The sequence below is a fragment of the Phaenicophaeus curvirostris genome, chromosome 21 (genome assembly GCF_032191515.1).
Source record: "Phaenicophaeus curvirostris isolate KB17595 chromosome 21, BPBGC_Pcur_1.0, whole genome shotgun sequence".
NCBI lineage: Eukaryota > Metazoa > Chordata > Aves > Cuculiformes > Cuculidae > Phaenicophaeus > Phaenicophaeus curvirostris.
The window spans coordinates 11,356,667-11,371,558 of record NC_091412.1 but is presented as its reverse complement, the minus strand read 5'-3'; the positions used below and the strand labels follow the sequence as shown (position 1 = coordinate 11,371,558).

Sequence of the window (14,892 nt, the reverse complement as noted above, 5' to 3'; positions counted from 1 at the left end):
GTGGGGGTGAGAAGACCCTCTGAAGGGTTCTCCTAACAACACAAACAGCTGCGGGCTCTTTCTCCCAAGTGCTGTTTTTCTAAGAGGTCCCTCTCTGATGAATTAGCAGTCCCAGCAGATCACGGCAAACAATCCCGCCTACCACATCTTAGGAAACGGTGCTTCTCGGAGCACGGTGGTTTGGTCTGCCCTAACGCAGGCAAGTTAACACCACATTATCAAATGTACTGAGGTGACCAACCTCCATCAGATGATCGGCTTGATCCTTTTCAGACAAAAAAAAAGAAAAAGAAAGCAAGAAAAAAGCTTGGATTCGTTACAGAAATCTGAGTGCTCCAAGCTGGAAGCTATAGGCTCGGCCACTCACAGCCCACCCACCTACAGATCAAGATGGACTAGAACAACCTCCTCCAAGAGCCAGAAAAGTGAAGGGGATGGGGGTGGGAGGAAGAGTTTCGTATTTCATCTACCACTGTTAATAGAAAACAGAACATGGTGGGGGGCTGAAAGGAAAACAGCAAATCCCGGGAGATCCTGGCCTTGCAATGAAAACTGTCAATCACACCGTGTCCCCTCCAGCCCGCTCTTCTCCAAGCGAAGGACAGAAGGAAGGTGACAGCCCGGTACATTTAGCCACTAGGTGTTACTGTTGCTCCACGGAACGTGATCAGGGCAACAGCTTCAGAATAAGCAAAAGGGAATCTATAAGACATCAGCTGCAGCTGTATGTTAAGATTTAAGCTGCAGAAACTAAAACCTGCTTCTAGATTCACGTATTGTGACTCAGAAACCGGTGTTTTTCCTTGGGGGTGCTGGTGTTGGTGGTGTTGGAGGTTGGTTGCTTCTCCTCATGTTTTGCTTATCCATCACCGCATAAATGGAGTAAGGCAAATGCATCCCTTGGGAACTCCCACTGACTTTGGTGAAGGTACATACTAGGAACTGGGCCACTTAAAGTCTCACTGACTTCACATCCACTAGTCAGGGAATATACATTGGCCGCTGAGTTGTCTGCCCCCCATGGCTGCAGCATGCTCTGGAACTTAGAAGCGTTTTAATTAATCCTAGATCTGCAGGCAGCTGGGTGGGTTACTGAGGCAAGTCAGGTAACCTTTCTCTGCTTTTGTTTCTCCATCTATGAAGAACAATAAAGATCCTTATATCCTCTGGGAAGGACTTTGAGACCACAGATAAATCAAAGTAGTCCTTGAGAATCTGTTGGCATAAACCAAGCAACAGGTTTCACACAAACTTTTACTACTGATTCCAGAATAGGTTTTCTGAGCGAGACAGACTGAACTGGGTGCTCACCCCTCCTCAACAGCCACTTCTGAGTGAAACAGCAGTGCTCTTTATCTACTGCACCCTTGTCAATGCACCTTAAAGTCTTGCTTCCATTTCACCCTTCCTCATAGCTCCACCAAAACTTTATCCAGAGGGCAGCCACGCTTCATCCAGACCTTCATCATTTACTTAATCACTAGACCGGGAACCTCAGAGACACATCTCTTCCCTGAGCTTCTTAAGCAATCAGCTTGGAGTTCACAACAAAATTGATCTTCTCCTTAATTTTCAGTAACAGGCATCAATACACAAAAAGGGTATTTCTGCCTTTCAACTCTTGTAACTTATGCCCTGCCCCCAAATGAACCAGTACAAACAAGCAGAGGATGTAAAGCAGGTTGCCGCATGCACCCACTAGGAAGCTGTTTCTGCACACACAATAAGTGTCATGCCATGCACAACAACCAGGCCAAGCACTCATTCCCATGGTTAAGCATCCCCATGTGGTTGTACTTCTAACCAAGGCTTTATTTTCACACACAACTTGATTTGACTGCTCTAGGGCATGTTTTCCAAAGTTTGGAAACATCGTTACAGCGTATTAAACAAAGCGCAAGTACTGAGCCACAAAAGGTTATGAGAGATTTTTTGAGTAGTTTTGATAGGAAAACTTTTATGTGCCATGTTAAATGAAGTAGAATGCAAACCTGAAATGCTGTTCTCCAAAAGACTGAATGATTTGCAAGCGATTAAGTATGTTCTGAAAGGTGACTGGCACTACGTTTTACTACTGCTTCCAGTAAAACTTGCAGGCCTCTAACTTGGAGGCAAAGTCCTCTTACCTGAAATCCAGGCAGCAAGCATCACATGCCTTGATACCGCACTCAATACGTCTCATGGTTTGAGTTCTCACAGATATTTCTGGACTGAAGAACAGTTTTATTGAAATATTATTGATCGCCTGCAATTGCTTTTGGCTTCTGAAGGAAGAAGGAGGATCTGCCCATGGAGAATCATCTGGAGATGATCATTTATGCTTGCTACCAAAACATTATGGTGGAAAAGCAGCCATCTAATAAATGCAAGACTTGCAGACCACTAGCAGTCTAGTCTGGAAGCAGTTCACTCACCGCTGGAGTTTTCTCTCTCTGCAGTCTAACAAAGAGTTTTAAATAAGTGAAACAAAACAGCCTTGCTGATTTGTACACGTGTGCACGCAGCAAACAATACATCAGTAACCAACATAACCATACCCATATGCCTAAGGCAGATGCTGATAACATCAAATGTACTTGACCTTTGAAAACGTCACCCTGACTGGCTTGGCAGCTTATGCCTTTGAAAACTTCACCCTAAGTGGCTTGGCAGCTTAATTCCCTCTTTCTAAAGTGACTTAAAACCCTAAATCATGCGAATAAATCCACAATCGCAGCCTTAGTCAGCTGGGCTCTCCCTACTCTGCAGTGGCTAATATAAACACACAAAGACCCTATCCTACGCTTCATCTAAAAATTAATCCTGATTGCTTTCTGGGCAGCTGCACAAACAGCCAGTTTTACCCAGTTTCAGTTACCTCTTATTCTTTTTTCCCCTCTTCTGTGCTGCTGTCCACAATAGGACCCTTTATAGCACATTACTCTTTGTGTGCTAGTGGATATGGCAGGTAATAACACATGCCAGCTCAGAGAGGCTGTCCTAATTTCTTCTCCCTGGGTCGTCCTTTCTGCCTTTTCTTCAGAAGTCTGTAGACCTAAAATACAGAAAACAACACAGCAGCAGAAATTAACTGTGAGTTGTCCCAGTTCATTGTGAATTTGGTCCTGAATCACACGTGGATCTTTACAAATGAAAAATACAGAAAATACAGTGCAACAACTATTTTTTCATTGTTTTTTCATTGGTTTCTGTCCCACCAGCCTGAAACAAAAGGTTTTCTTAAGTTTAAAATCCTGTGTGAAGAGTGCAATAGCATTGCCACATCGAACCATCCTGAACTATCCCCGTGTAAGGAGAGAAGCAGCAAAGTCTAAGTGTGAAGGAAGACTCTTCCCCCTCAGTGAGAGCAGAGCAATTCTGCTTCACATTTATTAGTAGTACTGGTAATAAACATTTACATTATGGTAGAGCCTAGAGGCCCTCTTTGAGAGCTTGTCTAAAACTGCTCTTGTACCTGGGCACTTAACAGCTCTGAAGCACCACATCTGTTTGCCAGATGTTTTTTTCTGTATGGGATGCAATTGCAAAAAACCTCTTGCTTCACCTAATGAGACTTAATGAGGAACGTTGAGAGCTTGCTTCATTGTCCTTTCAAGGAGAATCTGCAGTTAAACGGCAACGAAACTTCAGCCGACACTTCCCAAGCTGAAACTTAAGGCAAGGCCAGCACTTCCCAAACTGGGGTTGTTTAGCCAGAAGAAAAGCAGACTGAGAGGAGACCTTATCACTGCCTTCAATTACCTGAAAGGAGGTTCTAGCGAGGTGGGTGCCGGCCTCTTTTTCCAGCCAACAAGGGATGAGAAGAAATGGCCTCAACTTGCGTCAGGGGAGGTTTAGATCAGCACAGGCAACTCGTGCTCACAGCCCAGAAGCCAACAGTGTCCTGGGCTTTATCGAGAGCAGCGTGGCCAGCAGGGACAGAGAGGATTCTGCCCCTCTGCTCCGCTCCCCTGAGACTCCACCTGGAGCCCTGCGTCCAGCTCTGAGTCCCCAGCGTAACCGGGACATGGAGCTGCTGGAGAGTCCAGAGGCCATGGAGATGATGCGAGGAATGGAGCATCTCTGCTGCGAGGATGGGCTGAGGGAGATGGGTTCAGCGTGGCGAACAGAAGGCTCTGGGAGACCTTAGAGCAGCTTCCAGGGCTGAAGGGGCTGCAGGAAAGCTGTGGAGGGGCTCTTGATGAGGGAGCGCAGGGAGAGGACGAGGGGAACGGCTTTAAATTGGAAGGGAACGACTGAGATGAGATCTTAGGAAGAAATTCTTCCCTGTGAGAGTGCGGGGGCCCTGCCCCAGGCTGCCCAGAGCAGCGGTGCCTGCCCCACCCCCGGGGTGTTCAAGGCTGAGGCGGCTCGGAGCCCCCGCCCCGCCAATGGCCGCTCCCGCCTCACCGGCCGCCGCCTCGCGCAGGGCGCCTGCGCGTCACGTGACGGCGGCGCCGCCAATCGCAGCGCGCGCTCTGCGGTTCCCGCCTCCCGCGTTGCCGGGCAGCGGGGCCGCCGCCGGCCGCCATGCTGAGCGCCAAGGTGCTGCTGGTGGGGCCGCGAGAGGTGAGGGGGGCGGCACCCCCGGGGGCCTCGCTGGAGTGTGGAGGGGGGGTCCTGCACTCCCGGGGGCCTCACTGGAGCTGGGGGGGGGGGGGGTGTTCTGCACTCCCAAGGGCCTCGGGAAGGGCGGCTGGGGGGCCTGCACCCCCGGGGGCCTCGCTGGAGTTGAGGGGGGGGCGGTCGGGTCCGTTTTACCACAAAGGGAGCTTGTGGCAAAATCATAGACTCGTAGAACGGTTTGGGTTGGAAAAATTCCCGTGGGTGTCTCTCATTCCCGCTTTCTGCCAGTCTGGAAAATCGGTGTTGGCAAACTTTGTTTCGGAGAGCATCGAAGGGATTGGCAGCTACAGCCCGACACAGGGAGTAAGGTGAGTGAAACCTTGAGGTGGGCTGGCTGGACCAACCCCCTGGTAGTTGTCTGACCCTCTGAAAGTCCTGCTTTCCGGTTGCGGTGCTGTGTGGGGTAGTATCACATCTAATATCTGCTCATCTCCACAGGATCCTGGAGTATGATGTGAACGTGAACGGTAACAGCAAGGGAGGAGTGTGTCGGTTCGAGTTGTGGGATTGCAGTGGTGATCAAAAGTAAGCCAGCACCGTTGTTCCTTCCTCCAGTTTATGTAATTCATATTAGTCTGATTACACAAAATATTGAGTCCTAAAACCAATGATCGTTTTGAGATAAGGAATATCCATACCTCTTTATCTCATTGTATATTTTATAGCTCTCTGCTCTAAATCATCTGACATTAGGCATTCTCTGCTGTGATCCTAGCTGACACCGAGCTTTGTTTTGGATAAAGACTTAGTAGAAGAGTGGAATCCATAGCTCCTAGAATTTTCAGGGGCAGAGGACAGGCCTACTCTGTAATGGCCTTGATCTCCTTGAAGTCAGTATGAGTGGGCTTCAAGCAACATCCATAAATTATCAGGGCCTAATTTCCAAAAGATAGAATTGAGAACTGAACAGGTCTGGTTTTAGGGGGAAAAATTAAATGAGCATTTACCCAAATACTGCATTATCAGCAAATCAAGGGACTAGCTAACATAATGGGTGAGTCAAAACATTTGGAATGTGATGAATGAAGCACTGGTAAGATTACTAATGGAATAATAAAGAAAAAGTACTGCAATGTGTTGTTGAGAAGGGAAGAAGAAAACTTCAGGGGGATTGAGAGCGTTTGTGTTTTCCAGCTATTACTCACCGTCTTCCATGCACCTGTTTTCCAAGGTTTGAAACGTGCTGGCCAGCTCTGATGAAGGACTCTCATGGTGTAGTTATTGTCTTCAACCCTGAGCTGCCCAGTCACCTGAAGGAAATAGAAACGTGGTACTCGTGTTTCGTGCAGCAGCAGCGGCTGCTCGACAGTCAGTGTCTCCTCATTGCACATCACAAGCCAGGCAGCGTGGGGGGCACAGAAGATCTGTCCTTGGGTAAGAGGGTGGAAAACTCTGTCTGTAACTCAGAGTTTTTATTGATCTGTTTATCTTTAAAATCGGTCACACCTTATGACTCGCAGCTTTTATTTAAATCAAAAATACTAGAGTGCAAAACCAAAAATAATGGGTTTCAAAGTTCATCTAGAAAGTGAGCAATATTCCTATTACACAAAAGGGAAAGTAAAAGCAAGAAAGCTCTGAGTGACTTCTGTAAAGTCACCCAGTGAGTGAGTAGCCGAGCCAGGAATTAGAACTCTTGATGTCTGTACCATTGCTAGCAGTTGCATTGAATTTTATCTTTGTTAACTGACACTTTGCGGGTCATTTAAGGCTGCATTTATCAATCAAAGGAACAGGAGCCCTTTGAAATACAGAGCTAACAATCCTCCTCGTAAAATTAGTGAACACTGGGTACTGCTGAATTCCAATTGACTTCAGCATGAGATAATGTTTTTTTATAAAAGGAATATAGCTAATTATTTTTTATTTACTTTCACAGCTTACCCGCTGAACAAGCTAAAACTAGTACACTCCAACTTGGAAGAAGATGCAGAAGATGTTCGGATGGAATTTATTAAATACTTCAGAAGCATCATCACCTTCATAAATGAGAGCAGAGAGAAGGAAGAAATGTCAATTATCTCATGATAGTTAAAGAAATACTGAACAGGGAAGAAAAAGGATGATTATTACTCTGTAAGCTACAGAACCCTGTGAATGCTTCAGAGAAAATAATGCATAATTTATGACTTAACCAGAAAAAGACAAGTGCTGACATCAGATGAACTGGCTGCACATCCAGGAATCTGGGTGAGACTTTAGCTGCCCCTTGGTCTCATTTGGCATTGGAGGGACTGAAGGGTATTGTTGAATAGGTTAGTGTGGACCAAAGGCTAAAGGCATTGGTCACCTCTCCATGTCAGAGTCCCTTTTATAGGCACTAATGGAGGAAAGCTTGACAGAACATAAAGTTAGTGGTGTCCTGTTGAAGGATCTGAGAAAAGCGCTTGTGCTAGTGGTGTTCCTGGAGGAGTTACGCTTTTGGAAGTCAGCACAAACTGTTTGGCATAGAGATCTGAGAAGTAGCCGTGGTGTGGAATCCACACTTTTGTGTTCCAAGTTCTTATCTTTCTGCCCAGCATCTGCAGAGGGTGCGTTTCAGAGCCTTTGGCAGGGCAGAGGAGCCTACAGCCTTTCACAGGACTGGGTTTTCCTTCTGTTCCAAACAAACAGATGTGGTTTTGGGGACTATGTTTAGGTCTCTCTGTGAGGAAAAGAATTGAAATCTCAGTGTAGTGCAAAACTTTAACCTGTGTCAGGGGCTCAATAGAGGAAAAATGTTCTCCTTTCTCCTGAGGAGGAAAAGCTGTTTCCTGTTGCATTGAAATAAGTGGTTTCATAATTCACGTTCTTATCTGTTTGGTTTGCACTCCTCCCTCTTCTTGATGTGTTTTGCTGTAGCAGGCAATTTTTTGTAACATGCAGCACTAAAGCAATAAAACCATGTTAAAAATGCATCCCTTTTGTTTCCAAAGGGAAAATTAACTATGGTTTTGTGGAACTCTTAACAACCTGCTCAATTTTTAGTAGGGAAAACAGTGGTGTATGTGTAGTACATTTCATATTCGTTAGCTCCAATAAGAGACGTTTACAAAAGCTTGTCGCCCACTCAGGCAGCCAAAGAAATAGCCAATGCAAACCAGAAGCGTATATCCATCCTGACATGCTTCTTTGCAGAAGATAATGTAAAGGAAAGAGGGGCTGGGGGCAGGAAGTGCAGAAATCCTGGAGAAGCTCCCATTCCGCCTTGTGCTGCAGCTCACCTTGTGCAGGACGAGATCAGTGGCATCTCAGAACGGTCTGACCCACAGAGCAGAAGTTGACAGATGCTGTTTCATTGCATATCCATGCCACATGGCTGTTATTTGAGCCGCAGCCATGCTACAGGTCTGTCTGTACGAGAGCCTTGTCCTCTGTCCTTTAGCAACATCCCTTACAGAAAGGATTTTATAAACCAGAGAGTACCTGATCTGCTTTAGTCCAAGCCAACAGAAGGGAGAGCTGCCTGGGTTTATCAGCAATCTAGGGTAATCGGCCTGGTATTTGTCCTGGTTTTATAGTTTGTTCTTCTCCGAGCAATGAGTAGCCTGTCCTGAAAGCCTCTTGTCCCAGCTGGGATTTGTACTTCTCTGGGTACAAATTCTTCTCTTTGATTATTAAGACCTTTTTATTTAAAACAAAGGCATAAGAGGTGAAAGATTAACAGAAGCTCTTGGAAGCTAATGGCTACAAATAACACCCCAGATCGCTGTGCTGGGCTCTGCTCCAGGCAATCCCCATTCCAGGCAATCCCCATTCCAGTGGCACGCTGGTTTGCTCAGGTTGCTACCGGGCGTGGGTCAGGTGAGATTCTATACACACACAGGGAACCTGCGCTGTTCTGCTCTTGGGTTCTTCCTGTGCTCACAGAACTTGCTGCCCAGCAAGTTTCTCTGTCTGCTCCTCTTCTGCCATTAATGCTGAAAGCTCTGCTCAGTTCTGAGAGGAAAAGAAGGGCATTACTGAAAGAAAACCTCAGTGAGAGGAAGGACACCGGGAAAGAGAAAAGCAAAATAAGCAGTAAGAGATGAAAAGAAAAGGTTGGAGGTGGATAGCGGGAGGTTGGTATTTCAACATCTACATTTTATTTATATGACTTCTGAAACAATCAGGCTTTATGTGTTTGCAATCAGTGTCGCAGGGTGGTCCGTTGGAGGCAGTTATTGGAGAATGCGCAGTCTAACTAGAGAACAAGTTTTTTACGTGCTGCCTCAGATGAGTTTTTCCTTGTTGCCAGCTGCATGGTGCTGCAGCCAAGTTTTAAAATATACAGCCTTAATAAATCCAGTGTTCCCCAACAGCAATGTTGTGATACGCACCAGCAAAGACCGCTGTGAAACCCACCCAGTATTTTATTTGGAATGTAAACCAATGTTTGGGTGATTCCAGGGTTGAGGAGTCAATGAACTCTCCTATTCACCACCTTGCTTCATATAAAATGTTACTTATGATCTTACTTTAAACTCAAAGAAAGGATATAAATTACAGGTATCTATACACTGCAACACGTTGTTCATTAGAGGAGAAAAGCACTGTTGGACAGAACCGAGATCTCTGGGCTTGACTTTGTATCATCCAGAAAGGTCATAAGATGTAATAAAGGTGGAACATAATTCATACAGTCTGGCCAAAAGATGAATTTCTGTGACTGCTGAAGAACACAGTAAATGCACAGACCCACACAATTTACAGCTTGGTGAGCTCCACTCAAGTTCACACTCGCCTCCCGCAAGAGGAGCTGGGACATGGTTGCTTTGGACAGTTGACCTACCTTGACAAAGAGTCAGCATGGACACAGAGGGAGCAGGCAGGACTAGGACTCTGCAGGGTTAGGAACACAGATGTTTAAGACTTCAGGGTCGTACACAGACAGTGAATAGCTGTGGCTATCTCGCAGGCTGGTGATTTAAGACATTTAAGCTCTTCAATTAAAAATAGAGCTTGCTCAGGTTACCTCTTTCAAGCCGTTTTCTGCACACACGGAACATTACAAAGCCAGTAACTACTTGTGATGATGAAAACAGTTACGGACACTGGAGTCCAGATGTGTGGCTTGCAGGGTGAAAATCGTACTTGATTACAACCAAACTTGGGAGTAGCAGCAAAGCTGAACAAAATACATTTGGACCTTACCAAAAAAATGCAGCTGTTCTTTCAAGTCCTGTGTTTCGAAGGCCAGGCTTTTGGTCCCAGCTGCTCTCAGTAGTATTGTTCTAATGGACACAATAGACAGAAGAAACCCGATGTTCCCATTTCCATTCTTGAACTGCCAAGTGACTACAAGGAATCGTGCAGGCCACTGCATTTCAGAGTGCTCATCTGTGCTCTGTTTATGCGTGCTCAGTTTAAAATAGGCATGGTGCTGATGTGCAGAAACTTTAGGAATTTCTTTTGTACTCGAGCAGGTATTTTTTATCTGTGTAGGTATTTTCTTCAGAGGTAACAGAGAAGCAGAACATCAGCTCCAAACTTCCTGGAACTCTGAGAAGCTTGGGTTCTGGGTCAGACTCTCTAGCTGGAGATCAGTTGACAACATAGATTGTATTTAAACACGTGCAGAGGAAGTAAAGCAATTTTGTCAGCTTGTAACAGAAGGAAGATAACAGAGATTTTCTCACATGAGTCTCACTTTAGAGAGTACTAAGGATGGGCACTGGACTTTGCTTGCATAACTCTCAGACAGGAACAAAAATGCCACATGTTTTGCTGAGTTCCATTGTCTCTTCCTCCCTTTGTAAGGAAATGAAAGCCTATTTCTCTGCTGGTTCCATGAAATCTCTCTGAATCCTGGTAAAATTTCTCTGAGGATTCGCTCAGAGGGAATAGCAGACAGGGGTACACCCTCCACTGCTATGTTACTGTTCCATGAGCTCCAGACAAAAGCATTTATTGTGGTTTGGCAGCAACCACCTACTCCTAAAACTCTGGGACTGCATTGTTCTTTACTTGTCAAAAGCTGATTTAGTACCAACAGGCATTAGTTGCAGGGTTCATCTCTTCGGGAAGGATCTTCAGGCTTTCTGGGCTGCTGAGGTTGCCCCTCGCAGCCAGTGAGAACATGTGGAGGGGTCCCACTGAAGCTGACTGTGCAGACCAGGCCCTCCAAGACACAGAAGGTCTGCCCTACAATGGATATTCCAGGATTTTATTCTGACCGAGGTGGAATGTTTACGCTCCAGAAACTGAGGAACCAACTGCCAGGCCATAATAATAACTATGGATCATTAAATAAAGATATATCTTATGAAAAAAAATATTGCTAAGGCCCCACAATAATTTTGCTGCATTTGGAATTCTAATGGCAGGCAGGTTTGACTGGAACTCCTAATGATACAGAGATCTTGCAATACAATCTGTAGCTCAGATAATGAGCCTGGGACCTAAACAAAGCTATTAGGAGGCCCTTCTGCTCGGAATGGTGTATCTTTACTTTTAAAGCAGATCATTACAGTAATATCTAATGAAAACTCCATCTGGTTCCCATTGAGCGTACACTGGACTTTTTCTTCCTTTTTTTTCCCTCTAAGGTTGCATGAAGCTTTGCAGCACACAGTGCTGACACCGTCACAATGCAACAGGACAAGCCAGCCCTTGGTGCAGTCCCTTTGTCCGGGGAAGTTAAACATCGGGTATATCTGCATCTATTATATAACATAAAGCTGAACTTTTGGACCCTTAATTTGTTTCACATCCAGGAATTGAAGGGAGAGGTACAAATATGGCAGGGATGTGGTAAACCTTAGGTCACAAAGGCCTGCACAGGCTGACTTTGCAGCCCATAAACATTATTTTACAAAGCATGAGCAATAAAAGCTAAAACTTGCCACTCCGTGCTCTCTTCTCGGCTCAGTTAAATGGGAATTCCTGTGTCCTGTAAGGTGCAGGGCCTGTGGCACAAAGTGGGGCAGCTGTGATCCCTCAGACACTCCCACTGCTTTCTGTCACATGAACCCAGCAGAGCCAAACAGGTACATGTGCAGTTTCCATCACTAAATAATCCATTCACCAGTCCCAGAAAAGCTGAGCAGTCACCTCTTTCTCGTGCTCCAGCAAGGACAATAAAAAAAGCATGTAATCACCTGTGTGGCCCGTAACAATTATAAATTAATAATGTTTTAATACACATTCAACATGTGCTGTGTTTCACACAGCTTTATAAATAAAGCATACCTTATCTGCTTTATATACAAATAAACCAGAACAGAATCAAGCAGGTAATGCACACAGATAAAATATTAAAATATGGATCCTTACCTTTTGCTTTTGTAAGAAAATGAGACTCGTGTTCATGTTTGTTTACATGAGTTGGCCCCAAAAAACTTTGGAACTGGGTGATAAATTTCCACTCAGATTTGACATACTGGAGATATTTAATTCCTACAAGTTTTGTGAGAGTAAAGCAGTAAAGAAGGCAGATTATTCATCCCTCATTAAAGAAACAGGCTAAAATGAACTCAATCCCCATTAAACATCAGAGAATCCATGCTGAAACACAGTCCAAGTTATAAACCCATCGGAAAAAAGATTTCACTGTTTGCAGAACTACTTGTATTGAATGAGATGAGATCACAGAGATAACATCAGCATGAGGGAATCTAATCACCACTCAACAAACATTTTGGAAACAAGTCAGCAACCACATCTGCTTCAGCAGAACCCGAGCCTCACGTGACAGGAAGCTTCTTAGAGACCCTGTCTCTTATTATTTTGTTTTTGCTTATAACTTCCCAGCGTGAATATTCAATATTGCAAAATAAAGCAGTTTCCTTCACAGACCATCCAGAATGGAGAAAGAAATTGGGCCAGACATTCCAGATCCTGAAGAAATTGGTTCCTGTGGAGCTATGGATTTCTACCAGCAAAACATCTGGCACAAAATAACATTAAATACGAATAACTTGCTTCTCTTTCCTCTTACCATTGGTGTGGGGCAAGAATAACTTCACTGAAGTTTGCTTGATGTATTAAGCCTGAAAACAAGACAAAAGAGAAGAAATCAGCCTTTTATACACAGCAAGACATCTTAAAGGAATAGAATTCAAAATATCTTATTTCCTCAATAGCACAAAACGTTACATTGTGAGATGGTTTTCAGTTGCAGTTGCTTCACAATATTTGTAATGTAAGCTAGTAATTCCTATTTGATGCCCTTTCGTGGATTCAGTCATAGCTCCAGGAGTCAAAGCCTTTGCACAGGTACATCTGGAAGATCACAACACCACTCATCTGAAAATCTGCCCAGGAGTGGAGTTCAATGTCCTAAGTCCTTGGAAAAGAAATGGGAGCTCTGTGTGCTCAGCCTTCCCTAGATGAAAGAGTTCCTGCAGTGAAAGGAGTTAATCTCAAACACCTCCGCATTAGGTGGTCCACAGAAATCAGCTCTTCAATCTCCTCTGCTGCCTCAGTTATAGAAATGAAAAAACATGAGCCTGTGCTCCTCACAGTGCCCAGCAGTGCTTCCTGCTCTGGAAGACCAGGGCTGTGGGTACTTCCACCTGTGGTGCAACATCAGACCTACAACACAACAACAACTCCCATTTCCCCTTTGTGCTCTTCACCTCTGCAGGACTTTTCCTTGCACACAGAGCAGGACCAGCAGCAGGATCTGTCAGGGCTCAGCAGTGGGATACAGGTCACGTCCCTGGCAGGGAGGTCCTGCACGGATACATCCACACCAGGTCCCTATGGGAGGCAGAGAGGTTTTACACAGACAAAAACTGTCCAGCAGCGCTACGCTCTGCAGCCACACCAGGCAATGACTGCTCTCTTCTACTCCCATCACCCTGAGGACACAGAAAGAGCCTTTCAGGGAGATCCTGAGTCAGTGTGGCCTCTTCAACCCCACAGATGCCAAAGGTATTTTTATTATCTTTCTGCTCAGCTAATTGCCAAGCCCAACAACGGGACTGTAATGGGTTGCACCAGGCAATAAACCATCCCCTATTGGCTCTAGAAACAGGGAAGCAAGAGAGGGAATGTGAAGCTGGAACAAAGCACAGACCCAGAGCAGGTCCAAACACTTGCAGAAACTGATTTATCCGAAGATTTGATACCAGATGTTCTATTCAGACAACTTTAACAGAGCTCCACAGAACGCTAAATGCTTCTCGTGTTTTCAGTATTCAAACCACTCCATCTGGGTATTTCTGCCACAGGGCACAAACAAAACGCTGCTTAATATTAATCAAAGAAGTGAGCTCTGCTCTGCGAGTTCAATATAAAATGAGTAAGAGCAAACACATGCTATGTTGTTCCTGGGAACGCTGAGCACAGCAGAGGAGCTGTCTTGGATTACAGCATTTCTAACCTATGCCAGCCCACAGCCTGATTTTAGGGAGGATATATTAGTGATACGTTACTACAAACATTGTGCTAAACCGGAGCGCTCTGCAGCTTTGATTAATAAACACCCTGTTCACACTATATCAAACACTCCTGTTCTCTTGTTTTCCTGGAGTTTCACTAGATTGTTGCTCAACTACTTGTCCATGGAAAAGCTGCATGCATTTTCTTGGAAATCTATCTGGGTACCAATTCTTTGCAAATAACATTGATTTTTTTTCTGTACCCATTTTTACCTGTGTGGACCCCTTGTTTTCCTGTGAGTTCTTCTCTCTGGCCACCAAAACCCTGCAGCCATACATAATTAGAATTCCTACTTATTGCACACTTCTGTGCAAAAACTTTTTCCAAATCATTTTCCTTCTTGAAATGCAGGACTACCGGCATTTGTCAAGCAATCCAAAGCCGTTGCAACTGGGCCGTGGTAGCTGAAGTCACGTCTCCCTATTTTTTCTGCCACCAGCGTGACTCCCTAACCTCTTTTTGCCGATTCCACTCTGCAAGGGAAAGTATTGCAGGATAAGGATCTGGCCCTACTGACTCTCTCAGCCGTAGCTCCTTCCCTTCATGGATTTAACGTGCATATTTTTCTTGACCAGCCCCATCTACTGCCACCTCCACCTCCTCCTGCTTGTGTCTTTTGCTCCCTCATTCATCAGTAATTCCAACTCAGAATACAACTTTACTGTAAAAGATGTGATCGTCCAGGAGGTCTCACGTCTTCCTGAAAGGCTGACAACTTTGCCAGCCTTTTCTTAGAAGAAGGACAGTGTTCTTTGGACCACAGTGAACCTCACCAGCTGTAGCTGGGCTCTGAGATGTGCAGCTGCCTTTGCAGCAGGGCCATCGAGCTTTTCTGTATTTGCTCAGATCAGACACTGGATGGTGCTCTCTGCACTTCTAACCAGCAAAAGCACTTTCAGAGCAAGCGAACTCCCTCTTCTCAGGAGAACTGTAAGAATTCCC

At 45.2% G+C, this 14,892-nt stretch overlaps 1 protein-coding gene across 2 annotated transcripts; it reads left to right on the top strand.

The window, feature by feature from the left end:
- Positions 1–4,487: 4,487 nt before the first annotated feature.
- IFT22 (intraflagellar transport 22) lies at positions 4,488–7,496 on the top strand. 2 transcript variants are annotated; one of them, XM_069873739.1, is made up of 5 exons: positions 4,488–4,548; positions 4,834–4,913; positions 5,044–5,130; positions 5,777–5,979; positions 6,485–7,496. In XM_069873739.1, exons 1-5 carry the CDS (start codon positions 4,510–4,512, stop codon positions 6,631–6,633), a joined length of 558 nt encoding a protein of 185 aa, XP_069729840.1. In that variant the 5' UTR covers positions 4,488–4,509; the 3' UTR covers positions 6,634–7,496. The 2 variants fall into 2 exon arrangements, with proteins under 2 accessions (XP_069729840.1, XP_069729841.1); XM_069873740.1 differs by having other exon boundaries at positions 4,508–4,524.
- Positions 7,497–14,892: the final 7,396 nt, after the last annotated feature.

Coding starts and splice junctions, on each gene's coding strand:
- IFT22 (XM_069873739.1), top strand. CDS start 4,510: ATGCTGAGCGCCAAGGTGCTGCTGGTGGGGCCGCGAGAG. Junction 4,549..4,833: donor TGCTGGTGGGGCCGCGAGAG/GTGAGGGGGGCG, acceptor GCTTTCTGCCAG/TCTGGAAAATCGGTGTTGGC. Junction 4,914..5,043: donor AGCCCGACACAGGGAGTAAG/GTGAGTGAAACC, acceptor TCATCTCCACAG/GATCCTGGAGTATGATGTGA.